We start from the raw sequence: 24509 nt of genomic DNA, 5'->3' as shown, positions 1-24509 counted from the left end.
GCCAAAACCTTACTGTTCCATTTCATGTGTCTGTTTTGAAGAGATACTAATTTTAAAATTAAACAGGTGTTCATCCATGTTTAAGTACTGGTTAGGGTTTGCCTGAGAAATGTATCATAATCTCAGGCAGAACTGTTCGGATACTCTGCTCAAGTGTGTCACACAGGCATTTCATCTCTCCCTTACGAGCCCTTAGAAGTCCTTTTAAAGGGAATTTGCAGGGCATGCAAGAACATAAGCCTCTTCTCTTGTATTGCTTAACTTCATCTGCCTTGATTTTTTGACAAATACATAAAAAAATCTCCGTAATAAATTATTTAGAGGAAATTTCTTGTCTCTCCAAATGCAGGCAATGAACACTTAATACATTTGTATTAATCCACTACTTAAAAAACATCCTTCATTTACGCTAAAAGGACTGTTCTGTATTCTTCGAAGTGACAGTGTATCAGGCATTTTTTAACTGAGTTTTCTGAAGCATTTGCTCTTCAGGTCAGCAAAGACTGTGATGAAGTGCTGTCAGTATTTGTTTTGTTTTCTGGATGTATTACCATTATGGTAACTGAAGAAATCAAGAAGTAGAGATTAAGAAAAGGAATGACAGATCAAATTAATGGCTGTATTAGGCTTCGTTTGTTAGTGTTACTTATCATTAACTATGGAAGTGCCTCAGGACCTCTGAAGAATAGACTTAATTGTGTTTTTATTAAACCATCATGGAGCCATACTCTCTAGGTTCTAACTAAACATGATGTTTAATATTTTATGTAACTACAAATAGAAGATCCCCTAAATTACAAGCTCTTCAAAATCTTTATCAAAAATTTACACTTGATCATCTACCCAAAAGTGAGTATTTTTCAGCTGGGGCTAAAACACTGTAGATATCTCTGACAAATTGACTTGAGTTTTATTAAAAACGTGTAACTACTTGGCTGCATCTGTTTAATTGTTTATCTTCTCTTTTTAGCCGTGGGGTTCAATCTTAAGGAATTGGAACTTCTTAGCTGTGACGCATCCTGGATATATGGCATTCTTGACATATGATGAAGTGAAAGCGAGGTTGCAAAAATACAGCACTAAGCCTGGGAGGTGAGAGGTTTTGCTGTTTATTGCTTTGCAAATAAACTTGTCATCTCAGAAGCTACGTAATTATTCTAAGTTCATACTTCTATATTGTATGATACTTAGACTTACTGCAATACTGAAGGAGTGAATTCTTGGCTTTTTTTATAACAGAATGAATCAGAGTAGTAGAGTAGGGTTTTTTTTTATATTTGTGATTTTATTTCTATCAAAATGCATTTTTAAAAATAGTTTAATACTAAAGCTCAGAACTGCACATTCAACAAATGCTGACCATGATTGGATTTTTATGCCATAATTCTTCTCCGGTGCTATGAAGCAAAAAACACTCTATTAGCACTCCAAAGTCTATATAAACACAAATAAACAGAATAAAATAATTGAAATTACATTGTTTTTCCTTTCTTCTTCTGAATTAGGTACAACAAGCAATGCATTCTCGAAAAGCATATTTGAAAACATAATTTGCTTTTCAAAATTTGCATTGAATTGTTGCTTAATAATAAAGTAAAACTCATCTTTCATGGTAGGACACTTAAAATATAAATTTAATCAGGTCTTATGTGTTCCTTTTATGTTCTTTTTTTTTCCTTTGGCAGTAATTATTCTATATCACAAACTCTGTACCTAGAAAAGCAGTCTGTCAGATAAATATCATGACATGTAGAGTGTTTAAATAATTTCTGTGTGGTGCTCTACTCTACTGAATTATTCGAACTGAACTTTTAGCATTTATGCTGGTTGTCCTATTATTTTTCTTCATTCAAGTGGGAGAAATAAAAATTCATTAAAGGATTTAATAATCCTGTATTCGTTAACTTTATTTTGCTAGTTTTACCTTTCAGTTATGATTTTTTTTCTCTAATGTCTAGTTGTCTACCTTTGCTGCAGGATCACATAAATACACAGTTAAAAGAGCATCATTTTGAAACTTGTTAGAGAAGTCTAGCAACAGTCATACCCGTATTCTGTACTTGGTTTCTTTTGATCTTTAGCACACAATATACTGTATGTTATTAAGTTACCTGACTGTGGTCAGGTACAATGACGTGGTCATTGCCACGGAGACCAGCTTCAGGGCAGGTAAGACTGCGCTGGGGAAGGGTTCTGTAGCGGAAAAGGCCGACGAGAAGCTCTTTTTAGGGCTTTTTTTGAAGCCGGGACAAGGCCCCTGCTTGTCCTGGGGGCTGTCAGCTGGGGGGGCGGTGCTGCTGAGCGAGCCTGGGCGGAGCCGCCACCACCCCCGGTCATTTTAAACGACCCATCAACGTGCCAAACGGTCATTGCCACGGAGACCAGCTTCAGGGCAGGTAAGACTGCGCTGGGGAAGGGTTCTGTAGCGGAAAAGGCCGACGAGAAGCTCTTTTTAGGGCTTTTTTTGAAGCCGGGACAAGGCCCCTGCTTGTCCTGGGGGCTGTCAGCTGGGGGGGCGGTGCTGCTGAGCGAGCCTGGGCGGAGCCGCCACCACCCCCGGTCATTTTAAACGACCCATCAACGTGCCAAACGGTCATTGCCACGGAGACCAGCTTCAGGGCAGGTAAGACTGCGCTGGGGAAGGGTTCTGTAGCGGAAAAGGCCGACGAGAAGCTCTTTTTAGGGCTTTTTTTGAAGCCGGGACAAGGCCCCTGCTTGTCCTGGGGGCTGTCAGCTGGGGGGGCGGTGCTGCTGAGCGAGCCTGGGCGGAGCCGCCACCACCCCCGGTCATTTTAAACGACCCATCAACGTGCCAAACGGTCATTGCCACGGAGACCAGCTTCAGGGCAGGTAAGACTGCGCTGGGGAAGGGTTCTGTAGCGGAAAAGGCCGACGAGAAGCTCTTTTTAGGGCTTTTTTTGAAGCCGGGACAAGGCCCCTGCTTGTCCTGGGGGCTGTCAGCTGGGGGGGCGGTGCTGCTGAGCGAGCCTGGGCGGAGCCGCCACCACCCCCGGTCATTTTAAACGACCCATCAACGTGCCAAACGGTCATTGCCACGGAGACCAGCTTCAGGGCAGGTAAGACTGCGCTGGGGAAGGGTTCTGTAGCGGAAAAGGCCGACGAGAAGCTCTTTTTAGGGCTTTTTTTGAAGCCGGGACAAGGCCCCTGCTTGTCCTGGGGGCTGTCAGCTGGGGGGGCGGTGCTGCTGAGCGAGCCTGGGCGGAGCCGCCACCACCCCCGGTCATTTTAAACGACCCATCAACGTGCCAAACGGTCATTGCCACGGAGACCAGCTTCAGGGCAGGTAAGACTGCGCTGGGGAAGGGTTCTGTAGCGGAAAAGGCCGACGAGAAGCTCTTTTTAGGGCTTTTTTTGAAGCCGGGACAAGGCCCCTGCTTGTCCTGGGGGCTGTCAGCTGGGGGGGCGGTGCTGCTGAGCGAGCCTGGGCGGAGCCGCCACCACCCCCGGTTTATCCCACCTCCAGGGGATAAAAGGTGTCAGGGAGGGCAGGGACTAGTCCCTGCCCACAGAGCACGGAGGGAGCAACCGGAGCTGGTGTGTGTGTACCGGCCGGGCCCAGTGCTTCTACTGGTGTACACGGTAAGGTCAGTCGCTCCTGGGGACTCAGCTATGGTTGCTACCAGATCGAAGGCTATGTTTAGGAAAGCTGTGGGTACCCAGACCGAGGCCCCACGCAAACATATGGGTGTGCAGGCCTCTGGGTGCAGAGAGTGCCGGAGCCTGGCGCTGGCAATGGAGGGTAGCGGAGACAACACCTGTATAAGATGTGAACAGGTGAATGATCTGCTCTACCTGGTGGCCCAGCTGAAGGATGAAGTGGAGAGGCTGAGGAGCATCAGGGAGTGTGAAAGAGAAATTGACTGGTGGGTGCACTCCCTGAGAGTAGGGGAACAGGTTGAGGCCCCGTGTAAATCGGAGGACCCTCTCCCCTCTTCTCATCAAGCGACAGGAGAGGATCTCAGAGAAAAGGAGGAATGGAAACAGGTCACTGCTCGGGGAAACAGGCGAGTCCCCTCCCAACCTCTCCCAGCTTCCCAGTTACCCCTGCAGAACAGGTATGGAGTCCTGCAGGAGGAACTGGCCGATGGAGAGGAGGATGGCACACCAAGACTAGAGAAGACAGAAAGTACACGTCACAGCGGACCCAACTTCACCACTAGCTCCAAAAGGAAAAGGAGAAAGGTCATAGTTGTGGGTGACTCTCTGTTGAGGGGGGCAGAGGGACCAATATGCCGCCCTGACCCGCTACACAGGGAAGTCTGTTGCCTCCCTGGGGCTCGGGTCAGGGATGTGACAAACAAACTCCCAGACCTAGTAAACCCCTCTGATTATTACCCCCTGTTAGTATTTCAGGTGGGTAGTGATGAAATGGGTAGGAGGAGGCTGAAATCAATTAAAAGAGATTTTAGAGCCTTAGGGCAGCAGCTCAAGGGGTCAGGAACACAAGTAGTCTTCTCTTCTATCCCACCAGTGGCAACTGTGAATAAAGAAATTGATAGGAAGAGGCAACAGATCAACTTGTGGCTCCGGGACTGGTGTTACAGGCAGTGCTTTGGGTTTTTCGAACATAGGTGGCTATATGAGACACCTGGCATGCCATTGTCAGGTGAGACACAGCTGTCCCAGAGGGGGAAAAGAATTTTGGGGCAGGAGTTAGCAGGGCTCATTGACCGGTCTTTAAACTAGATATGAGGGGGGAAGGGGAGATAACTGGGCCTGTCAAGATTAAGCCTGAGGAAAGCATGCCACGGTTTGAAGGAGGCCACATTAGTGAGGACTCACACTCTGACATTTCATCAGAGAAAGGTGATAGACGTTTAGAAATTACTGCTAGAGAACAATGGGAAAACCCTTTCCTAGAAGGGGAAAAGGGTACTAGGCTAAGAGTTAACAAAGCTCACGGACAGAGCTTTAAGCCGAAAGTTAAGGGGGATGGGGATAAAACCAAGCCTGCTGGTAATGAACCTGAGTGTCAAGGGCCAAAGATGGGGGTGAAATCAGTAGCCCAGGTCAAGTGCATCTACGCTAATGCACGTAGCATGGGCAACAAACAGGATGAGCTGGAAGCCATGGTGCGGCAGGACAACTATGACATAGTTGCCATCACGGAAACGTGGTGGGACGATGGTCATGACTGGAATGCTGCAATAAGTGGCTATAAGCTCTTCAGAAGGAATAGGCAAGGAAGGAGGGGGGGGGGGTGTGGCTCTGTACATTAGGGAGTTGTTTGACTCTATAGAGATAGACTCCAGTGATGAAGAAGTGGAGTGTTTATGGTAAGGGTGAAAGGGAAGGCTAACAAAGGTGATTTTGTGCTGGGAGTCTGCTATAGACCACCCAACCAGGATGAGCAGGCTGATGAGGTATTCTATAAGCGGCTGGCTGCAGTCTCGCAAACGCCAGCCCTTGTTCTAGTTGGGGACTTCAACTTACCAGACATCTGCTGGAAATATAACACAGCAGAGAGCAGGCAGGCTAGGAGGTTCCTCGAGTGTATGGAGGATAACTTCCTGACACAAATGGTAGGTAAGCCTACCAGGGGAGGTGCCTTGCTAGACCTACTGTTCACAAATAAAGAAGGGCTAGTTGGGGACGTGGAGGTCGGAGACAGTCTTGGGCTTAGTGATCATGAAATGGTTAAGTTTTCCATTCATAGTGAGGTAAGGAAGGGGATTAACAAAACCTCCATCTTGGACTTCCGGTGGGCAGACTTTAACCTGTTCAGAACCCTGGTTGGGAGAGTCCCGTGGGAGGTAGTCCTGAGAGACAAAGGAGCCCAGGAAGGCTGGACGCTCTTCAAGAGGGAAATCCTAAAGGCCCAGGAGCAGGCTGTCCCCATGAAGCGCAAAATTAAAGGGCGGGGAAAATGGCCGGCCTGGATGAACAAAGAGCTCTTGATGGGACTTAAGGAAAAAAGGAAGGTTTACCACCTTTGGAAGAGGGGACAGGCAACTCGGGAGGAGTACAGAGATTGTGTTAGGTCATACAGAGAAAAAATCAGGAAGGCAAAAGCCCAGCTAGAACTCAACCTGGCCATTAATATAAGGGACAACAAAAAAAGTTTCTATAAATACATCAACAAAAAGAGAGTGACAGAGAATGTCCATCCCTTACTGGATGCGGGGGGAAACCTTGCAACCAAGGATGAGGAGAAGGCTGAGATACTTAATGCCTTCTTTACCTCTGTCTTTAATAGTCAGACCAACTACCCCCAGGGAGTTCAGCTTCTTGGGCTGGAAGATAAGAATGGAGAACAGAACAACTCCCCTGTAATCCAAGAGGAAGTAGTTAATGATTTGCTTATGCACCTGGACACGCATAAGTCTATGGGGCCGGATGGCATTCACCCAAAGGTTCTCAGGGAGCTGGCAAGAGAGCTTACCAAGCCTCTCTCCATTATTTATCAACAATCCTGGTCAACAGGAGAGGTGCCAGATGACTGGAGGGTGGCCAATGTGACGCCCATCTACAAGAAGGGCCGGAAGGAGGATCCTGGAAACTACAGGCCTGTCAGCCTGACCTCGGTACCGGGAAAGATCATGGAGAGGATCATCCTGAGTGAGCTCTCAAGGCATGTGCAGGGCAGCCAAGGGATCAGGGCCAGCCAGCATGGGTTTATGAGAGGGAGGTCCTGCCTGACCAACTTGATCTCTTTCTATGACCATGTGACCCGCTTTCTCGATGAGGGGAAGGCTGTGGACGTTGTCTACCTGGACTTTGGTAAGGCCTTTGACACCGTCCCTCACGGCATTCTCCTGGAGAAACTGGAGAATCATGGCATAGACAAGTGTACCCTCCGCTGGATAAAAAACTGGCTGGATGGCCGTGCTCAGCGAGTTGTGATTAATGGAGCAAAATCTGGTTGGCGGCCGGTCACCAGTGGTGTCCCTCAGGGCTCAGTTTTGGGGCCAGTCTTGTTCAATATCTTCATTGATGATCTAGATAAGGGGATTGAGTGCACCCTCAGTAAGTTTGCGGATGACACCAAACTAGGTGGGAGTGTTGATCTGCTTGAGGGTCGGCAGGCTCTACAGAGGGACCTGGACAGGTTGGACCAATGGGCCAAGGCCAATGGGATGAGGTTTAATAAGGCCAAGTGCCGGGTTCTGCATTTCGGTCACAACAACCCCAGGCAACGCTACAGGCTGGGGGAAGAGTGGCTGGAAAGCTGCCTGGCAGAAAAGGACCTGGGAGTGTTAGTGGACAGCCGGCTTAACATGAGCCAGCAGTGTGCCCAGGCAGCCAAGAAGGCCAACGGCATCCTGGCCTGTATCAGGAATAGCGTGGCCAGCAGGAGCAGGGAAGTCATCGTGCCTCTGTACTCGGCACTGGTGAGGCCTCACCTCGAGTACTGTGTTCAGTTTTGGGCCCCTCACTACAGGAAAGACATTGAAGTGCTGGAGCGTGTCCAGAGGAGAGCCACCAAGCTGGTGAGGGGTCTGGAGAACAAGTCCTATGAGGAGAGGCTGAGGGAACTGGGCATGTTTAGTTTGGAGAAGAGGAGGCTGAGGGGAGACCTCATTGCCCTCTACAACTACCTGAAAGGAAACTGTAGAGAGGCGGGGGTTGGCCTCTTCTCCCAAGGGAATAACGACAGGACCAGAGGAAATGGTCTGAAGTTGCGGCAGGGGAGGTTTAGATTAGATATTAGGAAGAATTACTTTACTGAGAGAGTGGTCAGGCACTGGAACAGCCTGCCCAGGGAGGTGGTGGAGTCACCATCCCTGGAGGTATTTAAGAAACGTGTAGACGTGGCTCTTCAGGGCATGCTCTAGTGCCCGGGATTGTTGGTTTGTGGTGGGGTGTTGTGTGGGGGGTTTAGTTGATGGATGCTGCTTGCTTTTTTTTTTTTTTTTTTTTTTTTTTTTTTTTTTTTGGGGGGGTGTTGTTGTTTGTTTGGTTTTGTGTTGTGTTTTTTTGTTTGTGTGTTTTTGTGTTTTGTTTTTTTTTTTTTTTTTTTTTTTTTAATGTGGTTGGACTCGATGATCTCAAAGGTCCCTTCCAACCACTAAGATTCTGTGATTCTGTGATTCTGTGACTGGTCAAGTGCATATATACAAGAATCTTGTGGTTCCAGTAGAATAACGCTGATTTTCAGCTTGGTACTCATGAACTGTGGAAGTCAGATAACTAGGTTGATTTTGAGAGTACTTGATATACTTAGCATCTTCTCTATTATCGATTCTGTGATTATAAAATAGAAGTGATAGAGATATTATCCAAAGTTGCCTTTATGTTCCTTGTAAATAGAGAGTTAGTTTTAAGATAATTTTCTATTGCATATCAGAAAATGACTTTCTGAATTGCTTAGGTGAAATGCTGGAGTGTGAAAGAGGAGATAATATGAAGTGAAATTGCTTCTTTAATCAGTCTAAAACATCCTGGAAATTACAAGATTCTGTTCAAATGAATAGCTACTACTTCAATGTAATGTTGGCCCTACTGAAGTTTGTAAGGGCCATGACAAACTTCAGGGGGGCTAAGATTTCTCATTTTAAACAGTTTGGAAGGAAATAAATTATATATGTATAACTAAGAAAAGCTGCTCTATAATACAAATTTGAGTTTGTGGTATTTCACTGTGGGATGCTTTTTTGAATAAGGCTTTTGCATCTGAGATGATGTCTGACATTAAAGGGAGTAGAGTTTTTACTAAGAACAACCAAACATGCCTGATACTATTGCCTATAATTTTCCCTTTTTTTCTACTGTGCTCTCTGTCTACATTACGTATACTCCCAGCTATCACTGTAACACACAGAAGTATTTAAATTTAAGTCCAGTTGAGTTAGTATTATCTGGTATTTTCTGAAGTAGAAGTGATATTTCTCCTGTTCACCTCCTCTGGTACACACGAAATTAACATTTCTAGTAGAGCAGTTTTAATTATTTATCATTCGCATTTCTGTTGCATCTAAAGATGTTTTATATTTCCCTTCCATTCATTCAGGTTATTGGCCTGTGTATGCACAAAAGGTGTATGTTGTAACTATGGAGACTTAACAATACACTGGTCTTGAAAAGGTTTATGAGCGTGTCTAAATGTATGTAATAGGACTATTCACAGTGGATGTGCAGCTTTCCCTTTGGGAACAACAAAGCAAGCAAATGAAAAGTTGGGGTAGGGTGCTACTGTTACCTTATTTCTGCCCATGCAGAACTGACAGCGTGAAAAATGCAGGTTTATTTAAGGTTATACAAAGATGGCAGAATTGGGAATCTGACCCAGATCTTCAGAATCCTAATTCAATGTCTTAACAAGAGGCCATCCTTGCTCTCTGATTAACACTGACTTTTTATTCATCCTGTTTCTCTCAAGCTACATTTTCAGACTAAGTTGCACTCGCTTGGGACAGTGGGCCATTGGATACGTGACTGGTGATGGGAACATACTGCAGACAATACCTCACAATAAGCCTCTGTTTCAAGCTTTGATTGATGGCAGCCGGGAAGGATTGTGAGTACAAGTTTCTATAGTCACCATAGGTCTGATATTTTGATTTCTTTGTTCTTTACATGGGTAGTTATTGAAGATCTTTAGAACAGAAAATCTGGATATGGCGTTTAGCATTCCTTCGGAGTTTAAGGACCATCCCTTTTATTCTTTTGAAAAACACTTATTTCCAGGTAATTCTGTTAACCAAAGTTAACCAAAACCATATCTTGTAGCAGATAAATTCCAGAAGAAAATAAAATCAGGCAGCTGTCACACTGATTCCTTCTTCCTCTTCCCCCTGCTACCCCCCCCCCCAAGAGTCCCAAATGCACTTAAGCTTATTGAACAATTACTACTGCCGGTTACTCATGTGTCTAACTCTGGACAATGATTTGAAAGCTTTGTAATTGCTTTTTTATATATAGTGCAGCCAGAACATTTTCCAGGTTCTAATAGTTTACTGAAAAGATTTATAATTATAAGAGAATCTAAGTTTACAGGGAGTAGTAGTACTAGGTTGGCTGAAGTAACAGACAAATTTTTGCTGTCAAAATGTTTTCACTAGGATACATGTTTTGATAAATCCACATGATCATAATGAGAAAGAAACCCCCAACCAAACAGGTAAATTGATCAGTCCTCAAAAAACGATTGAGAAACCCTTTACAATCTTGCCATTTTTCTCAGTCCTCCACAGTCCAGCATTTTTTTTCTGGGTATGATGATTTCATACCTGTAATAAAAAACACACTTATTATGATAGTGTTTCTACTTGACAAAAACTAGAGCTGAGAATATTTAATGCAGAGTGAAGTTTTTGTATCCTATGTAAATATAACTCCCTCATAGCATGACTTAGCACAACTTTCAAGAAACTGTTTTCCAGTTAGAGGTAACATAAATCTGAATATAGAAAAACTTAGGGTCTCTGTAATATTATTTAACCTATTATGTATTTCCCACAAATTATTATTTGTGTGGAGATTGAAACGCCCCCCATCAGTTCTTGCATAAAGACCAGTCTACATCTTGGATTCTCAGTGCTGATTCTTGTCATAATGTACACATATTTATATATGTCACAATATAAACAGCTATACACATATATAATACTATGACACAATATTATGTATACCATATTATACACAGATATGCATAAATGAGCGTTACTTTGTATTCTATTCCATTGCTTAAAATAGCCCATATAGTCACTGAGCATGATGCTTGCAGCGGACAAATCACTAGGAGCATATGCAGCTATAAGCTCACTGTAAAATGAAGATCTAAAATAACTTTCTGGGGGTAGCTCTACAGAATATTATCTGCTAACTAAAGCTCAGGAGCATTCTGCTCATAGCTGTGCAAGTGATATCAAAATCTTTCCTGTGCTTTTATAAATGGATTTGAGCATGTATCAAAATGCATATGCAGCAATTCAGTTGCACCCAAAAGATGAGAAAGATAGATGAGGAAAGATGATGCATTTTACTTAATGTCTACTGTATTTTATTCTGCCCTTTTGAAATTTCATATGTATTATTTCGCTAATAATGCTAAAGAAATGTCCATATTTATAACAATCTTCTTGTGATGCAGCTATCTGTTCCCAGATGGACGAAGTTATAATCCTGATTTGACAGGATTATGTGAACCCACACCACATGATCACATAAAAGTCACACAGGTACGTTGCAGGGTTTGTCAGTTATTTTGTAATCTTCACTTCCCTTAGTATCTCATCTAGCAGTGATAATAAGCTTTTATTAAAATGTGAGAAATAAATTCATAAGAGTGAAAATATGTTGTTGATTGAAGGGCTTAGATGAAGAACAAGATAATAATTCTTTAAACTCTAGAGCTGATGGTGATGCAGATGGCATGTCTTGGAAAGTTTTGTTTATTCTAAGCCTCTTCCAAGTGAGAAATGTGTTAATGGTTATTAAAGATTTTTTTATATATTTATGTTACAGGTTTATGTAGCCTGGTGTTTCCTTGGAAATAGGAGATGGGAATATAGAAATAAAATCAAGATCAGATGATGGTTTTGAAGCCTGAATAGGAATGGTACAGCTGTTGACAGGTCCAGGAGAAAAAGTATAATTTGTATACCAGAAAGATGCTGGTTCCAGGGGGTCTCTCATTTCTTCTTTGTCTATTGTACAAATTAAAAGAGAGATCAGGGAAAAGCAACAGAAATAATTAAGTGCCTAAAGGGAATAACTTTGCAGAGAAAATGAGAATATTTGTGTTTGTAGTCTTGTTAAGTGATGATGTGATGAACTAATGTGCAGCAGTTTGCTACTCAAGTAGTAAGAAGTAGCCAGCACAAGACAAATGCTTGATTAAAAATGGTGCTGGAATTAACACTAGAAGATTAAGGTATACAGAGTAGAGCATTTTTTCTGACAAAAGCATCTGAGAGACTTGAGGATGTGATCAAGGAAAGACATGAAACAAGCCATACTGTTTCAGATGGCCTTCCATTTTTTCAGAGCAGTCAGGATGACCTGCTGAATCTTCTGTAATTTTGAGTGCTCTAAGTGCATTCCACATCCAGAAATATGTTAGAAAAGAAGCATTCATTACTGTTTATGGAATTATCAGGAATACCATTATGGTAATATCTGTCTCGTAAGTAAGAGAATTCCTAAAAACAATTACCTGAAGAAAGTGTGAATACTTCCACTTATCTGACTTAATGCTTTTCCCTCCAGTCTTGAAATAGTAATGAAAGAGTAATGTGAAGATATCAGATATTTGTGTTGCACGGGATGATTTTCTAGCCCCATATCCTTGCTTTTTCTCAAGGAAAAGAAAAGCAGCTTAGGCTTTCTCAGTGATTACCTTGTTCTTCACAACCCAGTTGTGTTGTATTTCAAATTCATTAAATGAATCCAGTTGCTTCTGAAGTTGTAATTACGAGAACACCATTAGTTAATTCTGGTGGTAATTCAACAGAGTCTGAATTATGTGAATGCTGCCTTACGTAATATTTAACTGCAGTAGTTTAAAGCTGTCACTAGAGCTGCTTAAATTATGAAAAGATGGTATAAAAGTGGCTGCAAGGCTAGATTGCTGCAGATGGACTCTTTGCGAGAGGTCCACCATAAACTTCTTTAGTACATACTGACTGCAGCTGCAGATATGAGCTGTCTCTTCTGTTTTCTCTTTTTATTAGCCTCATCTCCCCTCCCTTTAATCAGCAGTATTTTCCCATGACCTGGATTCTACTTACTTCAAGCTTTCAGATTTTGTTTTTTGAAGACTAAAAAAGCTTTATTTATACACAAATGCATTTGATTGCAAGTTTCCCTACTATACCTAATTCTAGATAACTGTTCTAGACTCAAGATTTATAGCTTAGTTATTTCTCCTTATTATAGGTTCTTAGGTTCTTATACCTTCCTTTCAGTCTTGTAAGGATATAAAGTACCGAACGAACTGTGCACGGCTGTTGCCATGTTATCCTGGGGTATATTCTTGCCATACTTCCTTCACAAGGGTTGTTTACTTCAGTTAACCATACTACCATATTACATCCTTGCTATAGGTAGAAAGCCCTCGTACTTGTCAGTTTTCATTCCAGTAACTTTTATTAGTCCTAAACTCATGCTTTGAAAAGGAAATCCCCATTTTTTCCCATTCATCACTTAATTTCTCACTTATGGCTGTGTGTTCATTATCTTCCTCTTAACTGCAACCAAGGAAAAGCAGGATATATGCCTTGCATAGTAGTGATGTGAGAAGTCTGTAGAAAACTTAGTAGACACAGACATTTTAAACTTTTTTTGTATCATGTATTCTAGTATATAACAGGTTTGAAGAAGCTAAAGAGTAAGCTGTTTCAGTAACCTTAGTGTGGCTTTTAAGTAGATGAGTAGCAATAGTTTCCTTGACTAATAAGTAAAGTATGTTGGGAAAAGGGACTCAGAAGTGTTTGTCACTACTGATGCTTAAGTATATTTTTTGTGAACAAATCACAGTAGATATAATAACCACCTGGCTTTCTTTTTTTACAGGAACAGTATGAATTGTACTGTGAAATGGGTTCCACTTTTCAGCTGTGTAAAATCTGTGCAGAGAATGACAAGGATGTGAAGATAGAGCCTTGTGGACACCTTATGTGCACTTCTTGTCTTACAGCGTGGCAGGTACTGTCATAGTTCAGTTAGTAGAGAAGAGGATGCATTTCTCTGTTACATCCCTGTTTACAGCATGGGTATAAGTTTACTTTTCCAGATACTCAGTAAGAGGGTTCAAGGACATATCCATTTAAAATGGTAAACTTTTTCATTTTGTGGACTAAAATCTGTGAAAAATTAAGTTCCAGGAGTCATTAAAATCTGAACTTGTAGGCTTGCCAAGGCCATTTGCTGACTGCTACTAAGTGGAAACTATTTCCTGGGCGCAATATCTATTCAGACATTGAAAGCTGGGTACTTGGTGCCAATTCAGCCACCCAGGTCACTTCATGATGTATTCAAAAGGTATGAAGAGGACAGGTAGCAGCTGGGAGTGGATAACTGACCAGACAGCATTTTACAAGGAGACAGGATGTCTTTGGAGGGAGAGGAATTCAATCAGTAGTACAAGCCATGAAATGACCTGTGGAAAAATAAGCTTAGAATTTCTGTAGTTCATGTTATTAATATGTAAAGCACTAAACCGCCTAGCTTTAGATGGTTGTTGGGGTAAGAAATTGAATGGAGGGCAAACTCTGATCTCTCAATGTCATTTACAGAATACCCCAAAAAACACAGACTTCCTGTTTTGTCCACCTTGTTCATGGACATGCCAGTCTGTGGGAAAAGGGAGGACTGGTGCCTTTAGTTCAGCACAGTTAACAAGCATTTGGCTTAAAACCAAAAACAGAGGTCATTCCTCTTTACAGCTTCAGACTTTCCCCTGATAGGTTCTTCTCAAACTAAATTTATTCTGCCTCCTTCACCCTGCTCTTTTCTTCTTTTGTATCTATATTTTGTGGGGAGAGGTAAGAGTCATCTCACCCTCAGGAAGGACTCTGTTCCACAGTTAGGCACCAGGTAGTGGTAAGAGTAAAAAGAATCCTTGACTCCGGTCCATTTTTGACCTGGTTTTTAATGTGTGCATCTTAAGTTAATCAGTTTTCATTCTCATGTTTGAGGTACGACTTAGAGTACTATAGTTTTTCTTTTCAAATTCCTAATTAAGAAATTATCATTGGCAAGCTAACACAATGTATCAGAATTATCATTTGAGTTTATCTTCCATTACCAATAACGCTTGTTGAAAAGGGAGTGTTCTGAGTTTCTGATTTTGTGTTCTTTCTGAAATTTGAGTTTGATGCTCCAATCACAAATCTTTCAAATTGCCCACAGATCAGAAATTCTGAGAAAATTCCATTTTAGACATACCCAAATAAGAATATTTATTTCACTACTAAGCAGCTGCTGAGCTGGAACAATGTTTTCTCATTTCAGGAGCACCATTTCTCTGTTCTTACCAGTTTCATTCTGAATAACAAACCTAAGAAGTCTGAATATTTAAATTTGGGGGTTTTGTTGTTTGGTTTTTTTCCTTTTTTTTTTTTTCTTTTTTGCTTAGCTAAAAGGACTGAAATCTTGGTACTTTTGATTTCTGGGTGTCTCATAGCGTGGTAGGAACGTGAACATGTGAACAGCACGTACTAGTGTTGTTCCAGGGATGTGCTCTGCTTCTGGAGGCTTGAGAAGCTAAGTTCTTCAATACTTTAGCCAATGGCTAGAGATTCAGGAAGAGGATAACAAAGCATTTTAGGCTTGGAGAACTGGCATGTTCAAAACATTAAGCTTCATTGGAACATTGCAACCAGCTGTAATCAGCCAGGTACATTTTGGACTTCATTACAAATTTAACTTCTGTATAATTAGTGAGGCAATGAAGAAATATTACATTGTAACAGCATCAGCTGTTGCGAGCTTCTGGTGGGCTAGTGTTTAATTGGCAGCATAATGGCTCATTAGACATGCCTCAAGAGGTCCAATACAGATGTTTTCACTAAGCAGAAAAAAAAATTGAGTAAGCAACACCAGATCTGCATAGAATACTAAGACTAGTTCAGAGTTGTTCACCTTTATGGAGATCATAAAGGATCCTTTATGGAGTTGTTCACTTGTTCACCTTTATGGAGATCAGTCTCTCTAGTAAGACTTGGTTTAACTGTTTCATTTTTGTATTATGCAACAGGAGTAAATTGTCATTTTCCCAGGGATAGGACAAGAGGAAATGGGCACAAACTTGAATATAAGAAGTTCCACCTAAACATGAGGAGGAACTTCTCTACTTTGAGGGTGGCAGAGCACTGGAACAGGTTCCCCAGGGAGGTGGTGGAGTCTCCTTCTCTGGAGACATTCCAAACCCGCCTGGACAAGTTCCTGTGCAACCTGCTCTAGGTGGACCTGCTTTGGCAGGGGGGTTGGACTAGATGATCTCCGAAGGTCCCTTCCAACCCCATATCATTCTGTGATTCTTCCACAGAAATCCATTCTTGTCTAAAAAGTACACATCAAGACTGAGTATGCTGCACTGGAATATTTACAATAGCTGCTCTTTCAGTGTTCTAAATAACCTTTCTGTGGGAATGGACAAATGTGTATATTCATATAGACGTCTCAGATCTCAGTTTTAATTTCTCAGTTGCATTCGTACTGTTGAATACAAATCTCTGCTGCTGTGATCGCTTACCCAGTATATTTTGGTGAAAATGCTTTTGAAAAGAAAGGAGGGAAACTGCTAATACAGAACTATTTGGCAACACAGATAGAAGAAAGCCTTGAAAATGTAAAGCTCTGCGCCTCATCTGTAACGCTGTTTTTAGAAAATGAAACTGTAAAGAATTGTATGAGTAAAGGAGGACTTCTGTTCACTTGACAGTGATTACTTCAGTAGGGCCATATAATTTGGAGGTTTTCTTTGAGGTAGTAATGTTGGCTAGTCCTTTGTAATGAGGATGCAAGGCTGTTAAAAGTAGAGTACGTGTATCTTTCTGTACAAAATGAAAATCCAGTACTAAACACGTAAATAGACATGACTGTTATCGGGAGTCATCATTTTTAGTTATTTGGCCCAGGGATACAGTTCTTCCATAGACTGTAAAATCGTGTGTCAGTTTAGTAAGACTGGCAAGTGTCAAGATAAAAATAATACTAGAAAAAAATTAAAGCTGTCCTTACATCTGAGAAATCAAAAAGCTGTACTTGCTTGATGATATTTCAGGATAGGTAGGTTGTTCAAAATTAATTTTGGTGTTCGTATCTTTTTAGCTGTCTGTCTGCCTCGTTGCAAATATGACACAATGTGATTTCTGAATTCAGATTGAATTGTCTTGATCTCTCGAAGCTTCAGGACTCTTTTTGATGTGTTGTTTTGTTGTGTTTAGTTTTGGTTTGTTTTTTTTTTTTTAAATTCAAATCCAGATTGTACCTCTTGATGGAAAAATTTCTTTATAAGTACTTGAAAGACTTCTCTCTGCTATTTTTGTTCATTAGTAGTCTAAAGTATACTTTAAAGGCTTTTTGATTACTTCTGTCAAGGAAAAAATATTTCTGAAATGAGTAAAAGGAATGGAAATCTGGCTGCTTGAAAATCATTTAACATATTGTACCACTTAGAAATTAAAATTCAAGTAATTCTTGTTTCTGGTAACGTGAAAATAGTTCCTTGTCTTACATAATTTATTGAAAATGTAGTACAATCCTGGTTTGTTACTTAAACATGTCAAAAAAAGTTTTTAGCTCTAGATGTTCTGTATGCATATCACTGAATGATGGTAATGTTGCAGCCACGATGTACTGTATATATTCTTCACAGAATAAGAGCTGCATGCCCTAAAACTCATCTGCTTTTTCTAACTTAAAATGAAAAATACTTTATATTTAATACAAAAGATATATAATAAACTGCATTCTCTCTGTCTAAACACCTCACTTTCTTTTCTCCGAAGAAATAGGAAAATTGTAATCTCAAAAGACAGGGTGTTACTTCCTGACCTGTAATACTAAGATGATTACAATTTTTATGCTCTGTAGAGAAAATAGTTGTTTTAATCAGTTATTTTTAAGTGAAGCTTAATCTTTTGAAGACACACAGCTTTAAAAGTGCAGTGATTTTACCATTTACTACAGTTAAGTATCTGTTAATCTGTTTCCTCTTTCCACCAGTGCTTCTGTAAAAGCTCTTAGAGACCTGTTAAGGGCATTTTTGTGTACAAAGACACAAGACCTACTTTTAAAATTACTTCTATTTTTTATTTTTAAAAATTTATGTACTTTTTTGTCTTGTTGTAGGAATCTGATGGCCAAGGCTGTCCTTTCTGCCGCTGTGAAATCAAAGGAACTGAACCAATAATTGTGGATCCCTTTGATCCAAGGGATGAAAACTCCAGGTGCTGCAGTATTATTGATAGCTTTAGTATGCCCATGTTGGACTTGGATGACGATGATGATAGAGAAGAGTCTTTAATGATGAATCGTTTGGCTTCAGTCCGAAAGGTAGATTTTCAAATACTGTACAACAGATAATACTGTATGTTTGTAAATGAAGCTGCCTGTAACTTTAAACAATGAGAGGTTGCACTTCATGCTCTAGGTTTCAGCAACTCGCTGAAGAGTTCTTGGGTTGAAAAAACAAAATGCAGCAATATTGCAGCAATAGTACTGAAGTTGAGTAGGAGGAAAAAAAGTTCCAGATTATCAGCTGATACGAACTGAGTTAACTCTGATTATAATGGAGGAAGCATGAGTCTGCACCAGCTGAGACTCTTACCCAAAATACTCTTTATGGACAATTCCCTGAACTCTTATTTGTAAGGAACAAAAAATTTCATGTATATAGAATATATTATTAGTTTTCTGCAAGTGTGTATACACATGCACAGAATATTTTTGGATTAAACTTGAGTTCCTACATAGGTTATAAATATTATTGCTTTGTAAAAGTGACTTGGAACCCAATTCATATTGCACACAATTAGCCTTTAATCATGTTTCATGTGAGTTGTCTATGATTATTTTTTTTCTGTATCTTAGGTACTTTTATCAGGAAGAGTTTATCTGACGTATTCATAGTGACTTTGTGTTTTGGGAATTTTTTGTCCTGAAAGTGTACTATGTTAAAATCTGGGATTTTTCTTTTGTCACAGGAGATTTTATCACTGATGAAAAAGGACTATTGTTAACACAAGTTTATTTTATGTTGGTAGTTTTCAGTACTATAGTTTAGCCTGGAAAGCATATTGTCATAGGCCATGCAACACTGAATTTTACAATGGGCTTTCTATATTTCACCTTTTACTAAGGTAATCTAAATGGCATAGTTGCCTTGGAATTAATTCTGTAATATCTTACTCTTCCATTTCCTTATCATTTTATTTGTTGAAGAAAAAAAAAGTGTTTCACCCTCATATCTGAAAGTATCTGTCGGTTAATATACGTACTTCTGATATCCTTCCTAACCTCTTAAGCCATATGAATCATTCTCGGGTTGTGTATGTAATACAACATGGCCTACTCTTGGGAACAGTTTATCCTTCCTGCCTGAACTTAAATTGCAGTCTGCAGCCTGACCTCTCTGAGATAGCTTTGAATTGATGGGCTTTTATAACACTATCGTTTGCATGATAAGGCAAAAATGCATTTGCTTTTATCAGAAGAAGGAACAATAGGCTTTACTATAAGAAGTCTTGTTTTCAGTATCCACAGAGTGCTTGAGTGCTTTGGTGCTTGCTATTTTTATGTCATTAATTTCATAGTTCAGTGAAAGAAACTGACTAAATATCATGGAAATTCAGGAATGGCATTTTCCACTCTTTGTTAGCTTCTTGAGGACCTTACTTGCAATTGTTGAATTATCAGGTCATTTGATGACTTTTTGGCAGTGGTTTTCTTCTTAAAACTGTTACCAGTCGTTTTACAGCCACAACACCTGTGTGGAATATGGCATTATTTATATACACTTGTTGTTAGTAAAGCCTTCATCATCCTAGTCTTTTTCTTGTAATCATTATTTATTTTTCCTGCTAACCGGTATTTCTTCAGAGCCTGAAGAAATTATTTTTTCCTCTATGACATTATGTGGGATTTTATCCTTCTTGAATTTTTTCCCAATGAACAAATTTTTCAAATCTTATTTTATTGCAAGGATTGTCATATGCTTTCTCAACATAAAGCTGTTAAAACCAGCCCATTTGATTTTTAAGAATTGTTTTAAATCACCTGGCTAGACCACATGGTATTACTGAGAAAATCTTCTTGTGGTATATTTGGCTAGTAGTGAGCTGGGTTCATCACTGGTTGAGGGGCCTGGGTGGGTCTTTAAGTGAGCTCTTCTTGACAAAATGAAAAGCTGAAAAACGCTTTTTGGAAATGACATTAAAGTGTAAAGATGATACAATTTTTTTTTTTATCACCCACTGTATCTCTATGAATTATGAATATAAGTTAGATGTCACAAAAATACCAATTCTGCAGTTTATCACTCTATCTCTGAAGCGTACTCGTAAACTGTAAGAGGTGTCTGAATTAAGTCCCTGAGGGACCTCAGACTTAAAATTGCTTTAAGGAAAAGAATAATCACAAAGCTACTTACTCATTCTTTAATGGAATGAGTAAATGGATCCACTTTAAGAAAAATGAATCATTCTTACTAGGTGTTGTGTATGAGTCGGCGGCAGCAGCAGCAAATCAGCTGTAACAGAGGCTTTAGAGAAATCCACTGCAATTAGTCTGTTTATCTGCCTCATCAAGCAGCTTATTTTTTCTAATTTCTAAATTGTCTTCAGATACTTCTTTATGAAAGAAAGATGAAGAGTGGTGCCAAGACCTCTGTTAATTGTCTCATCGCTGAGAAATTTCCAGCCCCATGGTATCAGATTAGCTAATGCAGTTACTGCCTGAAGTTTTCCTTTTCTCAGCTCTATACCGTTTGTGCCAGCCAAGCACAACATTATGAAATGCACATGACAGAAAACGTGCAGATTACAGGCTAAGGTAAATATTAAAAATGGCTTTTGTCATTTTTAAAGAGGGTGTTTTAGTCACTAGTAGACTATGTTTATTATTCCATAATGTTTAATACTCTATTGTCCCAATAAATTCAATTATCTGTGCAAGATAAGTTACCTTGTGCAAGACGTAAATTGATACACTTCTTTTTAAAAGAAGGAAAATAAGGGAAATGCACAGTGCAGGAACTCTTGTTAAGAGCAAATAATTTTAAATTTCTATGTGCTAAGATAATTGTTCAACCCAAATAATACTAAATGAAAGCATAGAGTAAGGCCCTCGCAGTATAGGAGACTGAGGTTTTTAATAGGTTAAAGTGAATTAACATTCTCTAAAAATGCTTTCTTCTAAAACTAGATGAAGTTACCTTGTCTGGGGAGTTACTGTCTTCTCTGGAATTAATTTCCTAACTGTCTGAATGCAGCAAAACCTAACTTTGATTCACACTGTTATTTTAAAATAGTTACAGGAAATTGCCAAAGCTGAAAGCCACTGTTTGTCGTGATTATGCTTCTTCCAGCAGATGAATTAGGTTAAACTTTACAAATCATGACAAAAGACCTCGTTTCTCAAAATATGGGAGGAGACTACGTTTTTGTCTCCTCCCCCTCATTTCATTATTATTACATTGACTATTTTCTCGTAATGAAAAAAGACATGTATTACATAGTAGTAGTGCTTTTAATTTTGTCATATAAAATACAGGAATATGTAAAAAAAAAGATATTTCAAATACATATCTAGGTATTCCTTTCAGCTGTACGTTCTTAACTCATGTATACATGTCATTTTCTTCTTAATGATACACCTGGTTTGTGGGAATTTATGAAAATCATGCCACACAACAAGAGAGTCCTTCACTGCTTAGTTATTAGTATTTGAAAGAGGTGTAAATGCTAGGAGGCAGTGTGCCTCCCTTAGTTAAAATGTGGTTTACTGATTCCCTTGGGCAGTGTGGTGCTGATTTTCACAGCCTTAAATAACTCTCTCCTTCCTTCACATGCATTTTCTTGGGTCAGCAAAGGAAAGATCAAATAAAGAACAAACCTGTCTTTGTAAAAAATGTTTACAGCCATCCGTGTTAAGTGATGCAACTTTATATCCTCATACAAATTTTTAAGTCCAGGTTATATTGGTCTGTCCAGGTCACAACTTACCCTAACAAGAAATAACAAATATGTGAGTTACTCTTATCTGCCTATAAATAAAGAAACTTGAGGGAGCTGCCTGGAAATGAAACATCCACTTCTGGTGTAGGTCTGCTTGTACCTTCCTAGATGTCTCATTATGCAATTTATAAATTACTGAGTTTGCTGCAGCAGGACATTAACAATCAGGATAATATTCCTCAGTCAGTCACTTATTAGGATTTGCGTTGAATGTGCTTTTCATATGTGCCTATCTGGCAGAAAGGCATCTGAAGCTAAAACTTCCAATTCAATAGCCCAGCTGCTAATATTTCCATTAGAAGAACCTTCACTATAAATTGTAATCACTGTCAGAAGCAGCCTTATTCTTGAATTCACAACCACTAGGGGCAAACTGATACCAGTATATCCTAGTAATAAATACATCTGACTAAAGAAAACAAGTGTGGTCGGCTCTGCAGTAGAACTGTGAAGTAAGTCATAGCTGCTTTTCCCTTGGCAGCAGTCATGCCAACCAGATGAAGTCCATGTTGTTACAAAGAAGTCTGTGCTCTTTTCCTTAATCACGTCTTTATTGCACAGGTCTGTGTGTGTTGCAGCAGAGCCCCTTTGTACGCTGAAGGTCTGTCTTCTGTCACTGCCAGTTCATTTGTATTAGTTTGTGTCTTAATCACTTGCTTGTTCCTTTTTTTTTTTTTTTTGTCACTGTGCTGCTCTCACTGCCGCTTTATTTCCAGTGAATAGGAAATACACAGGAATTCCAACTAGGTGACAAACAGAAAAACTTTTAAGTCCCTTCATCCTTAGGGAGTTTGCTAAAAAGAATAGGTATTATGTACATCTGTTAATGCCCTGGCATCCACATGAAGTGCTGTCACCTTGTTGTCCTGGCTGTCACAAACATCAAATAATGCAGCTAGACAGGTTGGATGGGGGTGGACAGAAAAATGTTAGGGTTTTTTTTTTTATAATGGGTATATGATGGAAATCTGATACTAAATGCTGAAGAAAACCTGTTTGTTGCTGTGGAATATTTTGTTTATTTTATTGTCAGTAGATCTAAACAAGGAATCGTAATTTTTAGTTTCTCCCGGCAAGGCATTATTTCTTACTGCAGCACCAAGAGGTGACATGGATTAAGCTTCCTTGTAGAGGAGAGAAACTGCTTTTGCTATCAGCTTTTTTTTTTTTTTTTTTTTTTTTATTCTCATGCCTCATAAGTTAATCTTGAATCTGTTGGCCATCATCAGTTCTCTTTTCAAAATCTCTGGGGCCACAGCACACTGATAGCATTGTGGCTGCAGGCAATAGTAGTTCAGGGGACTGAAAGATAATTTTGCTATTCTGAAACGGGACAGCTTAAACTGAAGTCTTTTCACACAGTTAAAACTTTGAAAAATTTCGGTTTCATTATGGCAGTTACGATTTACTATTCGTGGAATATGGTGAGCTAAATATCAAATGTATATATGAAACCAGAAATTTGTCACAAAAATTAATCTTCTGTTTCAACAGGATTAAAACCATGTCATGTTCTAAGAATCTTGAATTTTTAAATAAATTTTCATGTTGTTCTTAGTTTTTCTTATTGCCTACCACGTATTAGGTGTGTCTTCCAGCCACTTGTTTCCATAAATCTGAAAATAACATCAATCCCCATTGGGTTTTAAATGTGAATATTTCCATGATTTCTGCCTCTGCTGGAACTGGACTGTTGTTATGGCAGGAGAAAAGATCTCTCACATGGATGAGACCAGTGGGTTCACAAAGGGAGGAGCGTAGCATTTTGCGTATTGATTCTATAGAGCAGACCTGTATAAGAGAAGGTTGTCAGAAAGAAACAGTGGTGGATATTCTTAAAATGCTGTCACTGCAATGTTGTTTGTTTAGCTGTGGATTCACATAAGTACATGCAGTGTGACATTTGAGACTGTCAGGTTACCCTCTCAGGAATTTGAGTTAATGAATGTGATGGTACAACCATAAGAACATCTTAAACTCCAAACAGATGTTTCCTATCCAGTAACTCTTGCTTTCAGTATTTTCTATTTTTCTTATTCTTTGTTTCCAACTCCTGTTATATACATAGGATTGTTTCTTAGACCTTCTGAACCAATTCTCTGCTGACTGAGACACAGTATGTAGTAAGTCTCTGCATTTTAGGTGTTGCACAACAACACTTGCATTTGTTGTAAATAATTGTGTCTTTGTAGAGATGAGAAACCTCCTTATTTGGTTCTATTTCAAATAATTTGGGAAATAAATTCATTTTCTGTCTGATGCTGAAGCCAAAGCATTGTATATATTGTATTATATGGCTCTTGGCTTTTAGGAATGCTTGATGGAGTTATAACAAAACTTTGAAAACTAGTGATATTAAAAGATACGGTGTTTCACAGAATCTTCATGGTTGGATGGGACCTTTGAGATCAAGTCCAACTACAAAAACAAACAAACAAACAAAAAAAAAAACAAAAAAACAAACCAAAAAACCCACCACACAGCACACCCACCCACAAACAGACACAAACCAACAATCTCGGGCACTAGAGCATGCCCTGAAGTGCCATGTCTACACGTTTCTTAAATACCTCCAGGGATGGTGACTCCACCACCTCCCTGGGCAGGCTGTTCCAGTGCCTGACCACTCTCTCAGTAAAGTAATTCTTCCTAATATCTGATCTAATCCTCCCCTGCCACAACTTTACACCATTTCCTCTGGTCCTGTCATTATTCACTTGGGAGAAGAGGCCAACACCCACCTCTCTACACCCTCCTTTCAAGTAGTTGTAGAGGGCGATGAGGACCCCCCTCAGCCTCCTCTTCTCCAAACTAAACATCACTAGTTTCCCTCAGCCTCTCCTCATATGACTTGTTCTCTAGACC

At 40.0% G+C, this 24509-nt stretch overlaps 1 protein-coding gene across 7 annotated transcripts in view; it reads left to right on the top strand.

Moving 5' to 3' along the window:
- CBLB (Cbl proto-oncogene B) overlaps positions 1-24509 on the top strand; it is a 135042-nt gene that overhangs the window by 79087 nt on the left and 31446 nt on the right. For all 7 annotated transcript variants that reach the window (XM_074160948.1, XM_074160968.1, XM_074160980.1 and 4 more), the window contains 5 exons: positions 971-1092; positions 9341-9478; positions 11054-11141; positions 13477-13608; positions 17761-17964. In XM_074160948.1, the coding sequence (XP_074017049.1) occupies positions 971-1092; positions 9341-9478; positions 11054-11141; positions 13477-13608; positions 17761-17964 (684 nt within the window). The remainder of the gene's footprint in view (positions 1-970; positions 1093-9340; positions 9479-11053; positions 11142-13476; positions 13609-17760; positions 17965-24509) is intronic.

This window comes from Numenius arquata, chromosome 1, assembly GCF_964106895.1.
Source record: "Numenius arquata chromosome 1, bNumArq3.hap1.1, whole genome shotgun sequence".
In the NCBI taxonomy this organism is placed as follows: domain Eukaryota; kingdom Metazoa; phylum Chordata; class Aves; order Charadriiformes; family Scolopacidae; genus Numenius; species Numenius arquata.
This window is presented reverse-complemented; position numbering and strand designations above follow the sequence as displayed.